Consider the following 25,794-nt stretch of genomic DNA (forward strand, 5'->3'; position numbering starts at 1 on the left):
TTGAATCTCTACAATGTCAGGAGTACATGAGTGGTCCTGTTTAAATGGACAAAGTGCTGTGGAGTACATAAGACAGTGAATAAAAAAAAAAATATTATACTACAAATTTTTGTTAGCATTTTTAAAATGCGGCACTACTGGTGCACTGTGTGTGTAAACAAAATACGACACATACTCTAAATGTCAACAAGTTTGAAGAAACCTGCTCATCAAACTTTTCTTCTGAAATCAAGGGTATTAATAGGACGTTTGTCCCCCTATTGTCTGCAGTAACAGCCTTTACTCTTTGGAACACTGGAACATTGCTTTGGGGATTTGACTGCATTCAGCCACAAGAGCATTAGTGAGGTCTGATGTTTGGTGATGAGTTCTTGGGCTGTATTACAGAAACATCCTAACTCTGAAATCTTATCGCTTTAGTCACCATGACAACTTCAATTAGGACTGAATTTAGGACAAAAGCTATTACACAACAACAGTTCCTATGTTCATAATATTATCCTAACTCTAGATAACAAAAGCGTATTACAGAAACATACTAACTAGATCAAATTTGCTAAATACTGTCATAAGTTTAGAACAACCCCAGTGGTGTCCTAACTCCTACTTTAAATGTTAAATGTTTAAATTCTGTTGTTTTCGGGCAACTGCCCCTGGGTTATAAATGTCACTCTTACTCATCCCAAAGGTATTGGATGGTGCTCCATCACTCCAGAGAATGCATTTCCACTGCTCCATACCCCTGCTTTGTAGCCCTCTAGCCAATACTTGGCAATGGGCATGAGCCCTCTGTGGCTGCTCCAGAGCATCCCATTCTATTGGCAAAGCTTTCTATGGAGATTATACAAATGTGTAAACATCTCTGTTAGCAATGGGCACACTCTGGAGTAGCTGAATTCACTAATCAGAAGGGGTATCTGCAAACCTTTATGCATATATCACTTACATTCCACATATGTCTGAAAAGCTGAAAATCAGAGGAAGCAGAGGGTCTCCAGTATACACGATGGAGGAACTGATTGGAAGGACGAATCTACAGCGGTGGCAGGACGAGCTCCAGAGAGCCAGGGCACATTAACAGCATTTCAGTGCCCCGCTGTGTGGCTCACAGATCAAGGCTTTCTGGTCTCTCCCACATAAAACACCCATCAGTATTCCAACCCTTCCAAAAGCCAGCCTATAACCTGCTTGGTAAAGTATATAATTCGCTCTTGAGCAGTGATCTTGCAACAGGGAGAGTCTGAGGCACAGTAAATATCAACACTGAAATTCAATAGGGGAAAAAAGTAGTGTGGGTGGCTTGAATATCCCTACAGTCCACTTTACTTGAAATACGCACTCACGCTGGAGTACGGCAATGCATATATTTCGGCGACTCTGTTGATAAGATGTGAATTTAAACAAGATAAAACAGACAATTTATAAAGCGCACAGAGCTGCAGTTCTAATAAAGAAGAAGAAAGATACATGTCTGCAGGGAAGAAAGACACATGCCTGCAGTAATACTTAGGGAGGCCATTGGGATAGCAAGCACACATAGCTAATGGGGAGCTGATATATGCCTGCTCCACGTTTTTAATGGCATTGAAAATAAAATAAAAATAAGAGGCACCCTGGCCCATCAGTTGGCCTTACGGTATTTCATTTATTCCATGTTCCAGTTCCAAATTACTGCACTGCTGTGGAATGCTGTTAAGTCGCTCACTTTGCTGTTTGCCTTCCAGTGTAATCCCAGCAGAATCAGAAAGACGTTTGGTGCATAGCGTCTCTGAATGGCTTGCTGCACTTTGGTGGGGATTATATATGAAGGTGGGTTCAGGGGGAGGATTGCAGGCTCAGAGTGTGGCAGGTGTGTAGGTTTAAGCCCATGCTCCACTGCTGTGACTCACACCAGCACACCAGCGGAGATGTTCTGTCTGCCTCTCCAGCTGGCAGAAGAAGCCTCTCCCTCTGAGTAAGGCACACATGAGCAATCCATTCGCATTGTGCTACCAACAAATCAGCTCGCCAAAAAAAGCCCCTGAGACTAATTGGCCACACTGCAGTGTGAGAGTGGGCTTGAAGTTTTCACACGGATAATGGACACAACATGCTTCTCAACCACTTCCTGCAGCAGAATCTGCCCTCTGTGCCCTTAAATTTAAAGAAAAGTGCAATAAAATGTCCTATTATGTTTTTCAGATACAGCCAGTGGCAGACACTGGCTGAAAACTTGTTCTTCAGAGCAGTGTGGATGAACATTTACTAAACAAACATTACAAAGGATTTAAAAACATCTTGGTTGGACTGTTGAAGCTACATTTCTGATGCGTTCAATATGCTTTTAATTTATTTTGAATGTCTATTGTTTGTTTGGCAACAACATAAAGTTGTCTGTCTTCTCAAACACTTCATGTCTGTGACAAACAACAGAGTCAAACCTTGTGTCTGTTCGCAAATTGCAAACTGGCATAACAAAACAAACCTGCTCTGATGACTGCTGAAAGCAACCAGAATGAATCTTTGAAGACAGCAAAGCTTAAATCCTGACTAGTTCATGGCTTAGTTCATAAATTGTAGATTTTTATAGTGTGTAGACCACCCTTCATTTATTTAATTTCCAGTAAAAAATGGCCATTAAGTAGAAGTTCACTCTTTTTTCAGGAGATATTTCTGAGGAGATTAGACATGAGATAATCCACTGTGAGAAGACAACTAAACGCTATGGGTCTGCAAGGATGCGTAGGTGTCAAGTAACTGTTGCTGAGAAAATAAAACAGACAACATTTTCAAATCAAACAAAGAAGCTGCTGTTGTTCTCAGAACAATGCCCTGCCCAACCCAGAATCCAGACTCCAGAATATTTTACTAAAAGGCAACATTCTTCAGACTACATGACACAAGCAAAAGTCTTTTATGACAAGTGACATAAACCTACATTAACAAGAGGCTTATACAAACAAGCATCTGTTGACATAAAAGGCTGCTTTAGTCAATCTCACCTCAAAAAGTGTTATGACAACTGATACTTGGTACAAGCTTTTGTAGGAGTCACATAGCTCTATGAACTCTTCTCTACAATAAGCAGAGTAAGTGTTTTTCCAACTTCTAAGACTGAACTTTGGAGGAGTGGAAAAATATCCCTGCAAAATTTCTTTAAAAAACTGAAAGTAAGTCTCATGAAAAGAATGGAAGCTGTAATAAAAGGCAAAGAGTGGAGACACTACATACTGAAAAATGTAAATTATATTTAGTGTTGGCGGCATTTTTTGTCATGTTATGTTAAACATATGTCTTCTGCTTTTTCCTGATACTGGAAAAAGGAATAACTTGCACTTAAAGGCCATTTTGCCTAAAAATGTATTAAAAAAATAAAAGATGGGTGGTTTCTGACCTGCAGGTACAGTTAGGTGCAAGTGGAAGCACAGAGAGCATAAACCACTGTCAATGTTTTCACATGAAGGGGGATATTTCTGTGTATACCAGGCTTACCTGACATGAGAGGCTGGCCAGTCATGCCTAGGGGCGCCATTCCCAGGTTGTTCATGGCAGTAGCCCAGGCGTTTGGGTCTGACATCGGCATTCCCAAGGAATTGGAGTCCATGGCAATATTACGCAGACCCTCTGTAGAAGAAGCAACATAAAATGAAGATTAATTTCACTCATTTTCTTTACTACTATATTTCCTGAACAAATAACCAAAAAATGTTTTGAAACTAAAAACCGCAGGCTAAATAAAAAGTTTGAATTCTGAAAAAAATTCACATGGGAAAGTCATGTGGCACTGACTATCAGTTCAAAATCAAAGCCTTTTTTAGCTTCACATGTGAAAATGAGCAGGCAGACACACACAAAAATATAAACAGCCCCCTGGCATCATTGGCTCCTGCCAAGTGTGAAAAAGCAATAGACAACAAACATTATTTAAATCCCTTCAGAAGAGCCTCAAGTAAAACAATTCAACACTGCAAATCATGCAAGCCGGGGAAGATGTCTCTTTCACCATCTCTGTTTCGTACTTTTCAGACAGCAGAGGTGCCTCACTTTGAGGCAGTGTCAATAAAATCGAGCCATTGAAACATTACAATCTGACTAGTCTCATTCATATTCCTCTATGGCTCAGGAAGGAGCACAGACTGATGTTATTATAAAACAATTACAGTATAATGTGATAACGGAAGGGAAATAGCCATGCACTGTGTAAGCTCATCCAAAAGAATAAGCACTAGCCTGTGAGACAAGAGGTCTGGGTCTGAATTTTCCCCTATAATCAATGAACACCACTCACAGAGATTACAGTGTAAGAGAGAAAGAACATATGGCTTTATCTTCGCCTTTTTTCAAATAAAACAAAATAACAGAGCACAAAGAATAATTTAAATTAAAAGGAGAAACACAGACATTAACAGACTAAAATATCCCAAAACATTTATTTAGCTATTTATTTGTCATACAAGTAATGATTTAAACCAACTGCCCTAGACAGGGACATCCTCATACTAGGTAAGAGGCAAAAAAATAAAAATGAGCCTGCAGTATGATAATACTGCAGTCAGTAAGGTCCACTATAGCTTTATATGTGTTTGATGTTTTTGTAAGTACAGCATATTGAGTGAGGCTCTCTAAATAAGACTACCCTTCAGGAAAATTATTTATCATGGGTACTTTGTGAATTTCTCTGCAATCACTGCTGTAACTTTCTGTTCATTAAAAAAAGATGAAACATAATCAGACAAGAAACTGAGAGGGATACAGGCTAAATGAGTCATAACTACAACTGGAAGCCTTAAAGATCAAACTTATATGCTGGAGTTTGATTTGCTGGAACAAAAAAAAAAAACAGCCAGAAAAAAGGAAGAAGATTAATTTCTTGTCTAATTTCTTGTGCTTATCTCCACGGTCATAGATCCGAAAATAATGACTCTCTTAATATCTGCAGTACAGTATGTCTGCTCTTCTGTTCCCTCAACCGACAAATGTCAGGTTTTCCCAGCATACTGTTTATCTTTATTATTATCATTAATCAACTTCAATATTCACAACACGCATTTCAAAGGGCACTTATTCAATATACTGATATTTAATAAAATAATAAAATATACTGATATTTCTTAATTTCTTAAATGTGTTGCTAGTCATCATCAGAGTTTTAGATACAGTGTGATGCAACCAAAATAACTATGATTGTGTTGGCTAAGTCGTAGCTTTGTTGCCTTCTATGCCTTTTACGGTTGAATGACCTAATAACAACTAACATCTTTGAGTTTTGAGATTATTAGGCCAAACCTGTCAAAAAAATGTTTTTCCCTCCACTTCTTAAGGATTTGTAGATATATATATTTTCAGTAACACTTCAGAATTTCGTCTGTTTCAGCCATGTTTTTCACATCACAGTGAATAACAATGTCCCACACACGGGAGACTGGATTTTTGTCCCCGTTCAGACACAAACACTACTGCTATGCTAATGAAAATACTTTTGCATGACATCTCACTATACACTCCCCTACCATGTTAAATCTCTACTAAATCAGTATACACACACACACACACACACACACAGATCCAGATGGATGGGCAAGTATAAATTTGAGAAAGAAAAAAGCTGAAAGACTTTATTTTGAGTGGAAGACAGAATATGTGACATTACCTATAAATAAAATGAAATTAAGCTGTTACTCCAGTTTGCCAATGTTGAATAGATTAGCCAGTAAATTGTGTGGACTTGCTGGGGGTTGCATGGTTATGCATAGTGACTGTGTTCATGTATGATCAGTTTTGACAGCTTCTGCACTGTAAATGATAATGTTAGTTATATTACTCGCCAAACACTGAAGTGGCTAAACACTGTAAAATTAGATTACATAGAAACCCTGTTTTTCTGAAGGCTGTTGTCACATCAAACTGTAAAATACACAATATATTTTGATTCTACCAGAAAATGGCACTGGTCATACAGTGACGTCATAAGAGACTGAGGAAGGGGAACATTACAATGCCCTTGAAAAAAGCTTTAATTCAGCCTTACCTGCTAATTTACTAGGTGCTCTTTACACCTCTATTAAGTAATAACTACGGTGGATTAAGTATTTTCCAGAGCACTTTGTGTATTTTACATCACACTTTTTCCCAACATCTTATTAAGCCTTATCAAGCCAAAAGCTAGTAACCAATTTATAAGGCTGATAACCTCTCAGCAATAGGCTGCCCCTCACTAATTTATTAAGTAATCACTAGGCTGAATTAAGCATCTCCAAATAGTGCTTTGCTAAGACAATCTGGGGAGATCCAATCTAACATGGCACAACCCACGTACAAATAAGGCCTACACACTAGAAATTCACCCCTTTTTGTACATGCTAATTAGAAATCGTCACTTCAGAATAGAGCGAAGTCTTAATTGAGAGCTAAGTCATTATTTGAGGCATTGACAGGAATCATAAGAAAATTATACATTATAGACACTATACATTATACACATTAGAGTACATTACAGTACCAACGCTTAGGTAATGGTTGTGCACATGATTATGATGTATAATACACAAATAAAAGTGCACTGAATGCTTCATTTAATCTAGTTACTGCTTAATAAATTACCAAAGCGCAGCCACTAATTACCAGCTACTGGCTTAATTTGTCTTAAGAAGAGCATTACAGTGGCATTTTAATTCCCACCTGTACTGAAGTACAACATTTTTTCCTCATATCCTAAGAAGCAAAAATCGCTTCTTGGATCTGAGTGCTAGGTCATATTCCACAGGAAGAACTAGCGGCCAGTCCCCAAGATCAAGGCCCGTCCCTTTCGCTCAGTAAGACTTAAACAAGTGCAAAGGTCAAAAAGCACAAGGCAAACAGCAGCTACAATATCTACAACAATCTGGTTAAGCTACATCAGAAAAAAATGCTGATTCGGCAAAAATCTTAAGTCAAGCACAGGGCCACTTCTCAGTGGACTCTAAGATTAGAACGGACATCACAGATTCTGAAGCAGCGAAACACAGGTCCAATTCAAACAGTCTGATGAAATATTAAAGATGGTTCAGAATGAACTAATTGAATAATACCTAAAGGAGACTGACATTTCCCTCGAGGAGAAAAAAAAACTTAAGAAAGTGATGACTAAGGATTTCTATGCAATGTAAATAAGGACGAAGTTTTTTTTTAGAAACAGGGCCTCATCATTGGTTCGCAGCACTCTCAGTGGCAAAAGAAAATCTGTCACTACCTTGGCTGTTTGACACGGACTTGCTTTAGGGAACAATCCCTGAACCAGTCATATTTCCTGCCAAGACTGATGAAACAGCTAAACCTGATGAGTCAGAAAGATGGAAGTTTTGCAGGCTAAATCTAAACCGACGAAAAAGTGAGCGGTGGGCTCAGGGCTACAAGACCTGTTTGAACTCTGTCTGATTCAGAATAAATGGAATGTGAAGAAATCAGGGAATACAAACTCTACAGTGGCTAGCGTGACCTGCAACCCCAGGGCACAAAAACACTCTGATGGAAAAGAATTTAAGATGATTGACATCATGCCAGTGACAGCCTTGTTTTCCTGGGCTTCATGCACTGCCCCAGAACATGTTTGTGAGCTTGTGATGTAATGTTACACATTATAGTATTGGTTATATAGACATATTTTAGAATTTTTTGACAAGTTGGGGGGGGGGCTGTCACATCTGTGACACATTCAACACTGTGTGAATGGAAGTCTTCAGCTGGAGGGGTAGAACTGTGCATTTGAAAGTGCCATTCTAGTGTGCGTACAGTTAGTCCACACAGCACACCAGTCCCACATATGGCACAACAAAGTTACAATGGATCATAATTCGGAAACTTTCTCAACTGTTTCTCAGAAGTTTCTACAACAGCGTTCTCGTTCAGCAGATCTCTGCTTTCATCAGCTGATGATTCCCTTGACAGATTCTTGTCACAGCCATCTCATTTCTGTTCTTTTGGCACTTCTAAAACAAATGCATTGCCAGATCTGATGCCATAAATGTCTAACTGTGAAAAGAAAAGCTCAGTGTTATGTAAAATAAGGTACTTCAAAACAGCTGTTTCAAGTTTCAGTATTTACATCATACAGTCTCAGTCATTATACAGTTTACGTTCAGTCCTGTCAGATACCAAACTTCATTTCCAGTAAAAACGGCCAATACGTTTAGCTTTTCTGGACACATTTCAGAGGACATTAGATACAGTTGTGTGCAAAGGTTTGTGTGCCCCTGTCAAATGACATGTGTTGTTGATTTTCTTACTAGGCAAAAGCTACAGTTAATATTTTATGTTAAACTCACAAAATAAATGAAAATTATGAACTAAAACTTGCAGAAAATGCCATATCTAACTTTGTTTGCTGTATAAAATAAACAGTGAACATTTTCATTGTGATAAGACAACTCAACACTAAGAGTCTGAAACGATGTGTAGCTGTCAAGAAGCCCTTACTGAGAAAATAGAGAAAAAAGAAAAACATTTGCAAATCAAACAAAGAAGCTGTTTGTGTTCTCAGAACAGTGGACTGACCACCCCAGAGTCCAGACCTCATCATCACTGAATGTGTAATTACATGGATCACGAGAAGCCAGACTTCTAAGATTGAACTTTTCTAGGTGTGGAAAAATATCCCTGCAGATTACTTTGAAAAAACTGAAAGCAAGTATCTTGAAAAGAATGGAAGCTGTAATAAAGGTGAAGAGCGCATATATTAATTATTAAACAATCTGATATTTAAATTGAACTTGTTGGGGATTTTGTGTGATTTTCTATTAAATATACGTATTCTGTTTTTTTTCTTACACTGAAATATGAACACCCTGTACTTGATGGCAATTCTGACTGGAAATTAAATAAATGAAGGGTGGTTTCTGACAGTACTGCATAAATTTGAACCTCTGGCTCAGGTTGAAAAAAATACTTTGAGACTTTCAATCATATTTTCCACCATCCAGGATGTGGCCCTTCAAAGAGGGCCATTTAGAAAAAAGATATTTTTACGTCAATAAGGATGGATGTGCCACATTGTTTACCTCCAGCCAGTTCACCTCAACTGCAGTGCTCTCTGCTACCCTCTTACACACACACACACACAAACTTTCTCAATAAAGCTGTCAGTGGCTCACTGCCTAAAGGTCCCTGTGCAGTCCATGGAAAGCTGAGGGAAATTTATTTTATGACCTACAAGGTCTTACCAGCTAAAGGGCCAATTACTTGGTCTTAGGACAGCGCAGGTCGTGCACCTCCCTGATCACAAAGGGCAGTCAGGGTTGCAGGGAGGATGTTCTCTAACATCATCTCAATGAAAACTGGATGATTACAAACGCCTTCAGTTAGACTCACAACATATACCGGGCTATTTATTCTCCTCTATTGTAAGCGCTATGCTTGGGGACCAGTGGTTTCCTATCTGTTACATATTTTGTTGGAACTCCACAGCTCCACAGCTTTTTCAGAAACATTTCATTTAATTGCTGGCATATCTGAGAATCTTATTTACTACAGTAAACAAGCTGTGTCATCTTTCAATTGTTTACTTTTCAGCTGAGCAAATAATTTCAGGTGTTTACAAACACCCAACACTGCCAAAAATCGCTTAATGTAGTCAGTATACAAGGCCACAATTACATTGACTTACAAATCCTACTTATTTAGCTGTCTGCCTGAGTACGCCACTTCAGAATATCACCGTTTAAATTTGATACACATTAAACTTCAATTAAAGAAGATCTTTGGAAAAGTCTGACGAAGGAATAAATTTGATGATTAGATGGAAAGGGACACGAAAGCCGGGTGTCATCTGCACTGCATAATTTGGCACACAGTAGATTTGTCATTTTAAAATGAAATAGCTCAGCAAGCAGATGAGCATACTGTATGTCTAACAAACCATTCCAGTGCATTAGCGATCACCGCCTCGTGAATTCCTTTTCACTTCTATGTGAGAAAAGCCGAATCCCCTCCACTGTCCCTGGAGACATGTCGGGTTTTAAAAGCCTGACTATGAAGGTGTTAGACTGGGGTGTCAGCGGATAAGGAGCTACTGAAAGCCTCATTAATGGCAAGCTACCTGATTTCAATCAGGCTTTTTTTTTTTTGCATAACCTTGAAAAGAGAACATGAAACAGGCAGTGAAGAATGGGTGATATTTTCCAGCTCTGTGCTACATCTTTTAGCATGTAACCCAAATGTGTAGATGTGAAGACGGTTTTCACGGGGCATCCAGATGGCAGAAGCTGCCACTCTTCGAAAGAGTGCTTTCAAGAGTGCTATCGGCAGCGGATGACTGACAGCAATAGAGATATCAGGTGTTCTCCCTCCGCGTCCAATGCGCCGAGACGGCCTCTGATGCTGAAATATGATGACTGTACACTGATAAGCGCTATTTTCTGACGGAACCAACACTTTCCCGTCAGCAACCCGGCGGCTCCTGCGAATTCAATCCTTGTTGAAGGAACTATGGATTCCCCATGGCTCGATGCAGCTCAGAAGAAGTGTGATTACATGAGTAATTACACTATCGAGACTTTCGATTTTTCCCAGCAAATGTGATGATATGGACACTGAACCTGAGACAAGTCTTCATTTGATCAGAGCGTTTCCGTTACAGGACTGATAGCTCTGAGTGGCGAGGTACGCGGAAAGGACGCCGGAAGCAGATGCACGGCTCATCGGGGAAACACGTCTATTATTTTTCCACTGTGAAGCAAAAGATTATTTTAATGACAGGACAAAGATACGCAGAAGAAACAGCCATACTCAAGGGCAAGCAGTATTATCTTAGTGCTCAGAAATTAGAAAATGAAATATGACTGCTGACACTTGATATCACTGCACATTTCTTCACAATCTTAATTTATAGTCCTCTTTAAGCCGTAGCAGACACCATAAATAGTCCTTGAGGCTGAATGATTGATGTCCATGAGACAAAGGCTCTGGTGCTACGTTCCGCTAACATTTTTGTTCAACTAATTAACACAAGCCTCTTTGGTAGAGATGAGTGCAGGGCATAGCAGCGAATCTGACAGACAAAAAAGGCTGTTAAACAGACCTCATTTGTGGACAGTCCCTTTGCTTTATTTGTTCAAAGCAAGAAAGAGCTAGTTCACACACCTCACAGTTTATGCAGTTTGCTTGTTATCTCTGTGACCAACATCACTTGCAGAGGTGGATTCAAATTAACTCCAGTCATGGGTCAAAAACCCCTAGTCACGCTGCAGCAGGACACACTCAAACATGACAGCAACAAGTGCTTTTTATCAGCACTACGAGCTGTTGTGTTTACACAAATTCTTCTCTCTCACTTTTCTCCCCCCCCTCCACACCCCATCGCTACTCGGTTCAGATTAAGCCAATAATTAGTTTGGGGTTCCAGTTCAGTGGCAGTGGCCCATTTCCCATGCCTCCTATTCTCTCTCAAATGGGAAGCGGGCAGCAGGGCTTTCAGTGCGTAGAGGAGCTCATCACGGCCGTTTCAGCAGGAGACAGCAGGACAAACAGGGTCTGACAGCAGTGCTGCAGCAGCACCTACCCAGCCTTAAGCCCCCGTGAGTTAATAGAAAGCAGTCATCAACAACTGACACATCATTACCAACTCCACTAACCCATTCATTTTTGGAGGAGAGAAATGTTTCAGGGATTTCTACATTGCATTAACCCCACGTCAATTTCTGCACAATAGGACGCTGAGAAATGTATTAGCTAGACCTGGGAAATTGCAGGCCATCATTTTGAGCCAAAATTGAAGACAGCATGATAAGCATATTTGTAATTAGCATCAAGAGAAAGAGACTTTCAAGGAAAGTAATAGAGAAAAGTTTTCTGTTGAATCTGCACAATCAAAAGAGAATGACTGCAGTCTAATGGTGACTAAAAAAAGGGACTAAAAGGGTGACTAAAAAGCACAATAAAAAGGTCATTTTTATCAGTGAACCAAATGTATTAACTATCAGTCCCCCCAATTACACCATGCTATCTACCTTCACAAAAAAACTGTATTAAAATTGGGATCATGAATCGTTTCTCAATGCAAGTTGATTTGAGAATAGCACACATCTGAAGACACAGTAGGTCTGTAGTAGGTCTGAAACGCTCACCGCAGCACCGCAACGACAGCATGGTGTCCATGGTGGCATGCTATAATCATATTAAACCGGAATAATGTGGTGTTAAAATCTCAATCTTGACTCGTTCCTCAGTGCAATTCGATTTAAGAACAGCATTGTATCTGAAGATTGTAGTAACGCTTAATGCAGAAGCGAGATGGCAGCATGACTTACGTGGTGGGCGTGCTAACATGGTATTAAAGTTGTGTTGGGATCTCGACTGTGAAAGTGACAAGTTCAGAAATCGAGCCCCAAAGTGTGATCAAACGTCATCGTTCTGAGGAGAGCATTTTTATGATTTTATCATGAAAATTCTGGTGCATTCTGGTGCACTTTAAGATTAAAACACTGGGTTTACTGCTGTGCATTCGTTTAGTTTACTGAGTTAAACAAAAATGCAAATGCAAGTCATGTCTAACAGTTATACTGTTTTCTAGGTATTATTTACTTATTTGCCAAAAATCTGATGCTTACCATACCAAGTTTAATTTGTAAGACACTTGGCAGACACCTTCTTTCAAGATTCCACCTTTATAATAAACAGAGGCCATTCTAAAAACATTGCCAGTCATTTGCACTCTACAGGTTACATAATGGCAAGAATTGCTTGGACCCTGATGATCACCACTTGCGATGTCATTTGTAAATGTTGCCAAACTTTCAAAGCAATAACAACAGTCCATAGAAATGAATGCATTCCACATTAAGTTCAAATGAAAACTAAATGGAAGCAGACTATCCTGGTTGCTAGCAATCTTTTCTCGCCTGCTGTTCGAAAGCTATTGAAGAAAAAAATTAGAATGCATGAAAATGAAACCAACTTCACCAACCAAACACAGCTGACTTTTCATGTTTCAGCAACATTATGCTAGCTCTGATTAGCCCATAAAAAATTAAATACTGTGTTAGTGGGTTGACTGAAAACAGACATGATTTGCTGCTATACTGTGCTGGGGGGGGGCAACAGACCCCCTACTACCCAAAAAACCCTGACACTTCATCAAACCTACATCATTCATGTGAATGGCATATTCATCTTTCAAAAAGATGACAACTTTGCATGTATGAAAATAATCACAAGGAATTTGTAACTCATGTTAGCCTAATTTGTGCTGTTGATGCTACATTTTATGTTCAATGACAGTGAATATGCAACAGACTAACTAAAGTTGAACTAAATTAGCCTTTTTTTGCAAGATATGGGCCTATTCTTTATTACTGTCAATAAAGTAGTGAACAAATATTCAAAGCCACCCAAACACTCATCCACCCAAACCTGATGTCCCAGCTGCTGTTATATAGGTTTTGCTTTTTTGAACTTAGTAAATACACATATACGTATTATGCAAATATATAAACTGGCATGTTGAGGAACTGTAGGTAAGAATTGTGATCTTTGCCAAAAAAAATATTCCCATTTAATCAAGAATCATGCCGTCCTACTTTAAACAGGACAGACATCAACGCAAGATATGAACCATAAAAAAAAACTCAAATAAAGTCAATGCATACTCACATAAGAGCCTGATTACACACTGATTAAAATGCTTTATACCTCATTCAACAAGTCAAACAGGAGAGGAGGAGAGAAAACTGGCAGCCTCATTTACCCTATGGAAAGTATAATCGTCACAGGTGACGTTCAGCTCTCAGGCACTGGGAGGCTGAGAGACAGTTGGATGAGAGAACATTCTGGAACAGCAGTCTGGCACATGATAGATTGACAGAATGTATGAAATTAGATACACTCTGCCTAACGATCAACAGCGTTCACCCATCAGCATGAGCTGCTTGGAATTTCATCAGCCAGACATCGCTGTCTCAAGCTTCTTATGAAATTAAGCTTCATCATGGACTCCCCTTGACTGCGTCTCAGAGAATAACTAGTTAAAAAGTCAGTTTGGCTGGATTATTATTGGTACATCTGCACAGCACAGGCAGTAGCATTTATTATACAGGCAACCTAAAATCTGGAAGTGATTTGGTAGTGCAGCGGGCCTCTTGAAGCTCGTTCTGGGTCAGATCATGATTACTCCCTTAGATCAGTGGACCCAATCAACATCAGTGTGATGACAGAGTCAGTGTATTTCAAGTGCCTTATAAGGTGCCTTGATTATTTGATGATCTATAACATCTCCAGAGCTTTCCTTTTTATGCATGAATTATGTAATTACACTCGAGTAGAGCAGAACTCATCCCCTTCTTTAAAAAACACCATGTACAGTAGATAAGCTGCAGGGACTGCAGATACGAGCCTGTTATTGAATTAATGCCATGGCATTTAGTTAACTGCCTAGTGTTTGATCTTGAATTCATGTCATGATTAATATGGAAACAACTTTTCTGCTGATGAGAAATGTCTGCATGAGAGCCTTAAAGAACAGACACACGTTGTTTCATCCTTATCAGGCTCTTAAGAATGAGTTGAAACACTTCAATTCAGCTCTATAGGAAACTTTCTTTGCACAAAACAGAGAGAGTTATCCACCCAACAGCTAATCACTGCAGGAGGAGAAGCTAGGCCGTACGCTGGGCAGTTTCAGCGGTCTCAGGAAGAAAAAAGGAGAGGTATGAGATATATTTCCACAGATGTCTATATTAATTTTGCTGATTAATCATCATGTAAAGTATTTGTTGTTGACAGATGTATTGTTTTGCCCTTACGTTCTTCCTTGAGGTTTTTTTATGCAGGTCATAATGCAGGCTGTGGAACTTAAAGAAAGAAAAATGTCATTTAACTTTTGAAGAGGCCAGTCAAAAAATAAAATGAAATTAAATAATTTTCTTTTCCTTCGTGTTATCTGCAACATTTACAATAATTATCATGTCTGATGCTATGTAAAATTAATCAACAATCCAAATTTCAAGTTTTACTTCATGCTGACAGCACTTCATATAATGTGAAGTTGTTTTGAACGCAAAAAAAAAATAAGTTGTTAAAATTTCAATATTTGTGTCAATATTTGTTTATGCATTCATGCTTTGTTTGTTTGTTCGTAGTACCTACATTTTTTTATTATTGGTTACTGGTATCGGCCAGAAATTCCACACTGGTGCACCCTTAGCAAAAGCATCCAAACACAGTTCTGGGCACAGTTCAGGGGGCTTCTACACACTCAATCAGCAGGAAGAGGAGATGTAGCCTTCCTCTTACTCAGTCATGATCCTGAAGCTGTCCCTGTGTAGACTCTCAAGCCCTTCTGGGCTCTTTAAACAGCACAAGCGTCCTGCTGCATCCTGCTCTAGGCCATCCCTCTGAGCTGAATTGTGCGAGGGGGAGGAAGGCTGCTATCATTTGGCCTCGAAAGAGACTCCTTGCTCCCTAAGGCTTACTCAGGGCACAGGTCTGTATTACAACCGCTGTCTTAGACAAGCTTGTGCGAGGGCCCCTGTCCCTCATATATTAATGCTGCAGCTTTAGAGAGATAAAGAGCCGACTTCGAGCAGACAGGAAGCTGCTGATTGATGGAGTGCAAGGCTTTTAAATCCTTTCCAACACAGACATACCCTGCACCCTGCTACCATGCTCAATAACAGGTAGTACGTGGTAGAAGCACACGTACTGTATGCTGGAGACTAACTGGCTGAAGAACAGAAAAACAAGACATCTATCCCCACCTGTTCCTTAAAACAGATCTTGTTTTTTTTTTTTACAGCAAGAGTCTTTTGTTGAACACTTTCTTCATTTTACTATCAATCACAATTTTACAGTAACACTCTTAAATAATTACGGATTTTGGTGCTTCTACTGTTTGCATAGGTAGCAATAATTATTAGAGAAATATTGCTCATACTTATTAACAGAAGATTTGCCACACCATGCATGAAGAATGCAGTGAGAAGAGGGCGGCAGAGAGAGACAGAGAGCTCCAGTGAGGAATCATCGTTTAAGAGGCAGGCGACAACGTTAACGCTTCATTAATGAACAAATGAGTGGGGTGTGTGATGAGCTAAGAGTTTACTGATAGACTGGATTGCTGTTTGCTTGCCTGCTGGAGGGCCTCAACTCTGCAGTCTTCCCCCTATTAAGTTTAATTAATCAGAACAACTTAATTAACAGACTTTAATTATTGCTGAGGAGAGGGCTGAGCTCTTTGAAACAAAGTGCCTAAATGGAAAAAAAAAAATCTGAATTCTCCAGCGAACTGAATTCACACAGTGTGAAAAGGCATGAACACAGGGCTGTGAAGTATAGCCTGCTCACGTTGCTGCTGCTGCTGTTAGTTCCCTCGTGTCACAACTTCAAAAGAAGCTCCAAGAAAACACATCTAAAATTACATAGCACAAATAAATAAATGCTCTTTCTGCACCGCTAGGGCAGATATTAGCTTTAAACCGATCCTTAAAAAGGCTATTGAGGGTTAGATTAACATGGTTCAATTAATTCCTCTAAAAAGTGAAATAAACCCATAGAAACATCAATGAATTCAGGAGATTTGTAACCAATTCTGTTGGCAACCACATTCACATAGACCTAGAGGGCATAGACTACATGAGTGTCAGCCAAGTAGGTTTCATTTCCTTGTTCAGTGCATGAAGGATTAACATAGCAATATGTGGAAGACATCACTAGATTCATCTGTCTTACTACAGCAAGTCCCACTGAGAGCATGTCAATCAGTGAGCAGGGCTTGTTCATTATTGGCACCACATGTGCCACATTGTTCGCACCTCCTTCGAAAAGCTACCTTGAGGGCCTTTACGAAAATCACACAGCAGAAAAGTCAGACATCCAAAGCTCCAAGAAATCAAATTTCAATTTATTGTTGTTTAAAGGTCTTAAGTATACTGTGGTGATTAGCACGCTCAACACTCAAGGGGGCGATATCTACTGTTATTCTACCAGCAACAACAGCTAAACATGTCGACAGCAGAGTACTGTGTTCTGCTTTACTTTTTCTGTTGGCATGAAGAGTCTATTATGTATCATGTGTATGTTTAATCAAGCAAACCAGCTGACCTGCAGTTCAAACTGCTGACCTGCCATAACAGTTGACCAAACATTTTGGCAGTACAATACAGCTTGTCCAGGCTTGGCTGTCTCTACGGCACCCCTTCTTGCAACGCTCAGCATGCAGCTTACGTTTGCATTGGTAAGTGCGTCAAGGCATGCTTTAGAATGCAATGGTGGGCAAAATAGTGTCTGCGTACCTCGAAGCATTTGCGTACATTTCTGGCCTATTCTAAATGCCCTATCCAGCCTGCCTTTTAATCACTGTCCAAACGGACCAGTTCGATCGTATTGGCTCAAACGTTTGGACGAAAGAAACTCCCCATTACTTCTTTAATCTTATGGGCACCAGCGTTCACCGACTTGAATGCAACCTGCTGTGATCTGCACACATACGACCAAAGCTATGAGAGCATCTACAGCATCTGTGAAGAACAGCAGGGATGTTGTTATACCCAAATCTATACGGATCTCAAAAAAGGAAGAATCAAACCAGCCTTCAGTTTTTCTGCGGTATCTCTTGGCAGTCCCAGGAGTGGTGACATCAGCCATAAAAGAATGGGAGAAACGTGAGAGAGAGAAAAAAAGAAAGAAAAAGAAGACACACCTGTTCCAACTTCCTCAACGTACCACATGTAGGAGAGATTAAAGGAAGAAATCCCACTACTGTGGGTCTGACTTGGATCTGTGGGAGAAATTCAAGAGGCCTCCCTCTATCAGAAAACTGCACACGAGACAGGAAGCTACACACTCCATCCCTCAATGCAGACAAGAGAAATCCGACTCCTGTTGCCGTGTCAGTCAAACGACACAATCAGACGGCCCAGCCGCCACGTAACAGCGTTGCAAGACAAGCTCGGCTTAACGTTTCCTATGGGGAGCAACTTGTTTTGCACAGGAGGGACATAAAAAACTATGCATGGTTCTGTCGCTCTGGGATTGGTTGACACTCCTTGAGAAAACACAAGCTTGAGTTTCTTTTAATGTTTTTTTCTTTTTTGTCGCACTTGTCAAAGCAGAGAAGAGAGCGGAAGCAGCCCAATCCTCTATCATGTTCTCTACTAGCAAAATAAATGTCGACACTTACTTGAAACCCCTAACTAACACTAGCTTCTCATCAATGGAGGCAATGGCTGCGCAACCTATTTGATAACAGTTTTTGTAAACTCAGTGACAGTGACTAAATAAACAGATCTTAATCAGATATTCTATTCAGTGTTCATTTTATCTATGGTCCTTGGAAAGAAATACATTAGCTCCGAGGTTGCATTTTTTAGACAAATTGTTTAAAGCAAAATAAATAAACAAACACAAACATCAACTTGCTTCAAAGCATCTAAACAATGACTGTAAAGTCCACACTGTTTTGTCCTGTTTTGCATCCCATCACTCAATGAGTCACTGCAGATGTTTTCGGGAAACAAAGCACTTGGCCTAGCATGCAGGCTACAGATGTGACGCTGATCGCCAGGAGAAGTATACGAGCGCTCTGCTTCAGTGTTCCTCACTGAACGTGCAATGATGTAGATGTCTGGAAGAGAGTGCTGGAAGTTTCAGACAGCTCTATGACTCTCAGACCACAGGCCCCTGGTGCTGGACGTCTTACAAACACTCTTGCTGATCAGTCTACATGGATGTTACACATCTACAAAGCATAGAAAGAGCGATGACCTCAGAATGGTCCCCCAATCCCCCAGTGTCAAAGTCAAAGGAGTGCAAAGGAGACAGAAAAGATGCAATTCCACCCAAAACACAGTGTTTTATGCAACTCCAGAGACTACCTGAAAATATGCCCTGTGTACAGGCACAGCGTGACTGAGGCTGTAAAGACATGCTGTGTTAGAGAAGCAGTGGCTCTCCTGGGCAGTGAGCAGAGTGGGTGGTCATGGTTTATTACCTCTTGTTCACCAAGAGAATCTCACATGCTGAGAACATGCAGGATGAAAGTGGATCCATTAGCTGGATTCCATTTAACGTGAACACGAAGGCTGTTATGATGGAAGCGCGGTGTCTTGCAGCAAATGGGACTTCCCTGCACCATTAGCCTATGGCAACTGTTTTGCCGGAGACGAATGAAAACATTACCAAAAGCAACTCACGCTTGCACATGCAAATAGAAGTCTCCTTGAATTGATTGAGCTGTGGCGCTGGCATGAGATTCTGAGAGATTCTTCTGTTCAGGAATAAATTTAGCTGAAACTAAGCATCCAAAGAATGAAATGCATTCTCTGAACATCTGAGGTGAATAAAACAGAAAAACCAATGGCAAAGAAACTAATTGCAAAAATGTTACCCGTGTGTATGTGTCATGTGAGCTGGCAGAAAGGCTAGAAGGCTGGAAGGTCTCAGCTGGAAAGGGAGAGAAGCCAAATTCTGGGCAGAGAAAAGGAGCAGGTGCTGCTCTTTCATCCCGTGACAATTAAAACAGCAAAGATGGTGTCAGATATGAATCATATTATTAAATGATTACAGGGCTTACTAAGAGTACACAAATACAACTCATCAGTGCTGTAACTGGGCCCAAAACAATATTAAAATACTAAATATCAGCTTCTTTGTACAACAGCAGAGCCGAAAGCTGAGTCATGTTCACTGCTACCTTACCATCTGGTCTTGTCATGTATCTATCAGCTTTGAATTTATTTATTTATATATGCATTTGGATAGGTTTTTAAATGATCAGGAGACCTATTGCTTACATGGCCACAGGCATTCCATTTCTTCTACAATGTGTGATGTAATGCGTGCTGTTGATAACTGTGACTGCCACAGCAGATCCAAATGCAAAGTCTCTGGTCATTCTGCCTAGCTTTGTTATGATGGAACAGACGCAGAACAGCCCCATGTGATATAATGACAGTATGCAAAGTTAAAATACATTAAAACAGGCGATTCATAAAAACTGAAGTATTGGTAGAACATGCTAAGTGATTGTTCTGGCCTTGAAAATAGAACTGGTGCCCCCAACCTGCATTTGACAAATCTTATAGCTCACTTTGATTTTGCCGTTCATAGGTAAATGCATAAAGTTAAAGAGAGATCTAAACGTGAGCGGACGTTTCACGAAAAAATCCTAACAGCCCCTTGTGCGGTATTATACTCTTCCAGGCAGAAAATCTATCCTGGTATTTCATCTGTCTTTACTCTTTCAGGAACCACATCTACTCCATCTGTTATTAATATCAACTTCTAAGCAAAAGGTTGACTCTAAGGCCTACTGAAATGACTATTCCTTTTAGAAACAGAGCTTCTTGAAGAGGTGTGAATGGGAGCATTTCAGCCCAGCAGCTGTGAGGCAATGCTGTGTTAGAAGGGCAGACACAGTGAAGCAGTGTGACTGAGCTCAGTGCTCTGCTGCAAATCTGTTGACAAGCTCAAGTTGGCATTACCTCAGCCTGGGTGCTGGGTCTGCCAGGATATTTATCAATGGTAGACAATTATCAAGGAAGGAAGGTAAGCTGCATTAAGCAAATGTCAGCATCTCAGTAACCTCTGGCTTATCAGTCTGTCTCTCCTGTTACCAGTACTAAACCAGCAAGGCTAGACTGGCCTGTCATTGAAGAAATGCAGAAATGCAGTAACCAGGCCTGGGTTTTTGTTTATTTTGTTTTGTTATATTTGTTTGGGAAACTGTGGATATCTTGTTTATTATCTCTTGCTGTGTGAAATCCAGACATTTTCAGGTCCAGAAATGGCTCAGCAAAAAGATGCTGAGAATAAGGAAGCTACATATGTTGACTGGATTACAGTTAGATTACAGTTAGAAGTTTGCCTGTTGGATGAAACAAGCTTTACAGCCTGATTACAGGAGATGCAGAGATAAGAGTTCACTCTAGCCAGTCTCCTTTGAATCTGCTTGCTATCTACCCATCAATCAAGGGAAAGCGGCAGCACATGGCCACCTCCCAACAGACACAAAGCTGATTCCAGTGGCAGAGGGGGCAATGGCAAACACTCATTAGTGTCTGCTAATGGCCTGACCCAGCGGACTCTGCAGATACTCGCACGTAGGGAGGCGTGAGGGGTGAAAGTCATAGTACTGAGGCTTGGCCTGCTGAACGACAGGCTGCAGTTGGAAGAACTATCAAGCGTGTGCCAGCCAATGATGGCGCATTTGACATTGCGACTGGTCAAGTGGCTGACAGCGCGCAGCACTCAGATATACCACTGCCACATCACTTATCATTAAGCTTGACTCAGTCACAATGCAATCCTGCCTGTCATCCCAGGCTCTCTGGCCTCTCAGCCAGTTTGACTGGACAAATGCAGGCACCATTTCTGAACATAGATTGAAAAAGAGAGATCACCAGTATGAGCTAATGTGCAGACCAAAGTAAAGCATGACTCACCTCTCGGTCAGAGAAAGGAGAGGGGCTGGAGAGCGTTGGAGATGCTCAGGTGAGGAAAACTGCTAACTGCATGACTGACAAGTCTGAGATTTCCCATCTCCCCTGCGCATGACTGCTTTCTTACCGAGACCCCGCAAGCTGTTGGCTGACTGACTGCCGTCTGCTGGGAAATATCACCTTGCAGCTAAATGAGTGACGCCCAGAGCTTAGAACACAGTAATCAACAGGGAGAAAGGAAGGGCAGGATTTAGTTCCTACCGGCTAATTCCTGTATCAGTGCAGCATAGCTGAATCCTTGTCAGAACGGAAAGAACAGCAAATGAACAGCCAGAAGGAACTAAAAACAGTTTACTTTGGCTACTGTGTTGAGCAGGTATTGCCTACAACAGCATTGGCTTCCATGTTAGATAGATCAGTGTCTTTGGGGCCCCACAAGAGAGTTCCACATTTTTGCTCCAATGCCGGGATTTGGAATAAGGCAAAAAATGTGGAACTGCCAGGTGGGCCCCAAGGACTGAACTGAGAAAAACAGACTACTGCAGACAGCTGCTACTGTGTTGAGTGAATACTATTTAGAGGGAGGTTATGCTAAATATGAAGTTTACAGACTTTTCAGCCTTGTTTCTGTCTAAGTTAACCGATCTGCAGATTTTGTCATCATGTTTCATGATGCCCGTCATCATTTTTGCAGAGAACCACAAACATGACCAATGAGTACGACCTTTCAGGGTGTTTCTCATTAGTGGCATGAATAATGAATGGCAAGAGGACACGAGATAGATGAAAATGTGTATAAGAGTGGTACTTGACCACTCTATGTCTGTGTGTACCCACACAATCTCACCCTTTTGTGCCACAAACACCGCTCTCAGGACTAAATGAAGGTCAAATCACAGTGCAGCTTTTAAAATGGGAAGGAGGTGTTGTCCATAATTTCACAAAGCCTGTGGATGAAGCTCAACACAATGGCCGGCATGTTAAAAGAGACACGTTCTCTTCAATGGTGTGCTGTTGGCCTGTGTGCTCTCATACAAAATTACCAGTGAAAATCAGTGCTATTTATATTTTCTTTATTTTCACTTTTTTAATTATTATTTTACCAAGTATAGGGGGAATCACAGTTACCCATTTGATGCGCTAGTGAGTGTGAAATTCAAGAATGTGCTTGAGATTAAAATGAGACAAGCAGAAAGCCTGCAACATTAAACAAAAATCGGCGGCATCACCACCTTTATGACAATTTATGTCAAGGCACCACTTATAGAAGATGTACTGCACTGAATAGCAAATAGGTGCATCTACTCTTGTGAAATATGAAAAGCTGTCATGCCGAACCCTTGCCGCCCACACATAGAGAATGATATACTCAATAAGCCAGTTTGTGCAACGCTCCCAATAAAGGCCAGTATAAATCACTACTCAGAGGCCCATTTGTGGGCAAATGATTGTATTTTTATGGCACACTGTGTACATACATGTGAACGGTAAGAGACAGGCAGAGATAGACGGAGGGGAGAAGAGATTTTTTTCCCCCCAGTGTTCTTACGTTTCACCAAACAGAGCTATAAAGCAGTCGTCCTCTGTTGGTCACAGTGGGTATGCCTATCAAGTGAAGAATATGGACTGACAGACACTCATTTAATAACTTTTCATAGTCTTCAGGTTTCTCAGTTTTCCTGAGACAATATGGCAAAGACCTACATCAGTCTCTACTACACATCACAAAGAAAACAAGACATTTCCAAGAGGCACGTTCAAATATTTGCATAAATGCAAGGGCTGGCTGAGGTAGACATAATTAGTATCTTTTCAGCCATTTGTCTTATACATTTGGACAGTGGTGCTACACTAAATATAAAGACTAAACACAAAAACTGCCCACTTAGTGAGACCAAGAGCACTTCAAGGCAGAGCGGACAGAGAAGCAAGCCTGACATTAGTAAATATTTGGAACTGGTGCTAAGCCTCCTCTATGTGGTGAAGTGAAGAGACCTTACACTAATGCAAGTTCACCTGGTAATATGAGAACTGCTGCACAGTGCAGAAAACAGTTCAGTGATGTCAGGCAGAGAGGGAAGTAAAAGCATGCTTTAAAAGCTTGCCTCAAATTTGTGAGACAGCAGGGTGACTGAGAGGGGTCCCTAGTGCCAGCACTCTTTTTCTGACAGGTTGGGAAATGACATCCTTTTCTGGCACGCTCTCTCCTTGTACCTGTGCCTCATTCCACTTGCCATTATAACTTCACACTGTTAAACCACAGCAAATTACATGCAGACAGATCAATCACTAGAAATTAGCATGTCTGTGTCGTTATTTTCTGAGGTTCTGAAAACGGTATGGAACTAGAAGTCTGAGTGAAATATTACATATAAGCCCCTGATTTAATAGGTTGTTGAGCTCCATAATAAAGGATTACAGATCTGTAACAGTTAATAATCATATCCATCTACTGCTGTACGATATCATAACTGTGGTTATCAAGGATATTATTCTATGACCTACTGTAATTGCTGTGCATTTAGCTTTTTGTTCATGCCTAACTCTAGTGGACTCAACCGATTAATACTGTGCTGCTTTTAAATGAAATTAAATGTGGTCCTTGGAGTTATTTATGCTTAAATGTTCTTTAAAGTATCAAAACATCACCTTGTACTAACTTATTAACCTAGATCTCCTATTTCATTGTGCCAACTCCACCATTCTTGCAGAAAAGTCATGAAATTTCCAAAAAGCATGTTGTACAGTCACGAAAATATGTTGTAGCAGCCAAGAAAAAGTGCCATTTTCTTTTGGAAATGATTTTAAATCACACATTTCATTCTAGCAGTGGGTAGCACAGGCAAACCACTACTAAGTCCTGTCTACACAGAGAACATTCAGACTCTGCTTGTTCAGTCATTAATTATTTATTCCAGCACTATGAAGATAAATTTACCCCAGATATGGAATAATATTAAATGCCAAGATCAATGGTGGGGTGGTTCAGTATATGATTTTGAAGCAGTAATGCACATATACACCCAAAAATGCACAGTGTTTACCATTTATATTGTAATATTGGTAATGATGTAATATTAAAAAAAAAATCCAAAGCAGGCTATTGTCCAACACAAATTAAGAGGCCTAATTAAATTGTACTGTTTCTGACAAATACTCTGTATTGTGTTTCCTGCTTCAACCAGAGAAAGACAGAAACACAGAAGGAAAGCATTATGGGGCGTGACGGTGAGAACAGCTTCACAGCTCCAGCAGAGAGAAAGAGAGAGGAAAGCTCTTGAACATGCATATATATACATATATATATATATATATATATATATATATATATATATATATGATATATATATATATATATATATATATATGTGTGTGTGTGTGTGTGTATACAGTGCTGTGAAAAAGTATTTGCCTCTCCCCGATTTCTTTTATTTTTCTGATTTGTCAAATGTAGATGTTTCCGACCATCCAACTAATTTTAATATACGTACCACAGGAGTAAACACAAAATGCAGCTTTTAATTGATCATTTCATTTATTAAAGATAAAATTATATCTAACTTGTATCTCCAATGTGAAAAAAAGTAATTGCCCCCTAAACCTAACAACTGGTTGTGCCACCATTGGCTGTAACAATTGCAATCAACTGTTCTCAGTAGTTTGTGATGAGTCTTTTACATTGCTGTGGAGGTACTGTGGCTCACTTTTCTTTCCAGAATTGTTTTGAATTCTGTTACACTGGAGGGTTTTTGAGCATGAAGCATGAAATGACTGTTTAAGGTTTTGCCACAGAATCTCAATGGGATTCAGGTCAGGACTTTGACTCGGCCACTCCAAAACCTTAATTTTGTTTCTTTAGAGCCATTCAGAGGTGGACTTGCTTCTTTGCTTTAGATCGTTGTCCTGCTGCATAACCTATTAGTTTTAGGTCACAAACTGACAGGCGAACATCCTCCTTCAGGATTTCCGGAAGAACAGAAGTCATGGTTCCATCAATTATGACAAGTTGTCCAGGTCCTGCAGAGGCAAAGCAGCCCCAGACCATCAAACTACCACCACCATGTCTGACTATTGGTAAGATGTTCTTATGGTGGAATGTGGTGTTATTTTTATGCCAGATGTAACAGAACCCAGGTCTTCCAAAAAAGATCCACCTTTGAATTATCAGTCCACAGAATATTATCTTAAAAGTCCTGGGGGGCCATCTAGATGTTTTTGGGCAAATGCGAGAAAAGCGTTTGTGTTCTTTTTGGTCAGCAGTGGTTTGTGCCTTGCAACTCTCCCATGGATGCCATTTTTGCCTAGTGTCTTTTTGATTACGGAATTGAGGTACACTGACCTTAACAGAGGCCAGTAAGGTCTACAGTCCTTTAGATGTTCGTCTGGGTTCTTTTGTGACCTCCTGGATGAGTCG

At 40.3% G+C, this 25,794-nt stretch overlaps 1 protein-coding gene across 9 annotated transcripts in view; it reads right to left on the bottom strand.

Annotated features, from left to right (window-relative positions):
• The window catches only part of enox2 (ecto-NOX disulfide-thiol exchanger 2), a 262,213-nt gene that overhangs the window by 86,070 nt on the left and 150,349 nt on the right, over window positions 1-25,794 (bottom strand). For all 9 annotated transcript variants that reach the window (XM_036575624.1, XM_036575632.1, XM_036575627.1 and 6 more), the window contains one exon: window positions 3,472-3,603. In XM_036575624.1, coding sequence (XP_036431517.1) covers window positions 3,472-3,603 — 132 coding nt within the window. The remainder of the gene's footprint in view (window positions 1-3,471; window positions 3,604-25,794) is intronic.

Source organism: Colossoma macropomum, unplaced genomic scaffold (assembly GCF_904425465.1).
Source record: "Colossoma macropomum unplaced genomic scaffold, Colossoma_macropomum, whole genome shotgun sequence".
In the NCBI taxonomy this organism is placed as follows: Eukaryota; Metazoa; Chordata; class Actinopteri; order Characiformes; family Serrasalmidae; genus Colossoma; species Colossoma macropomum.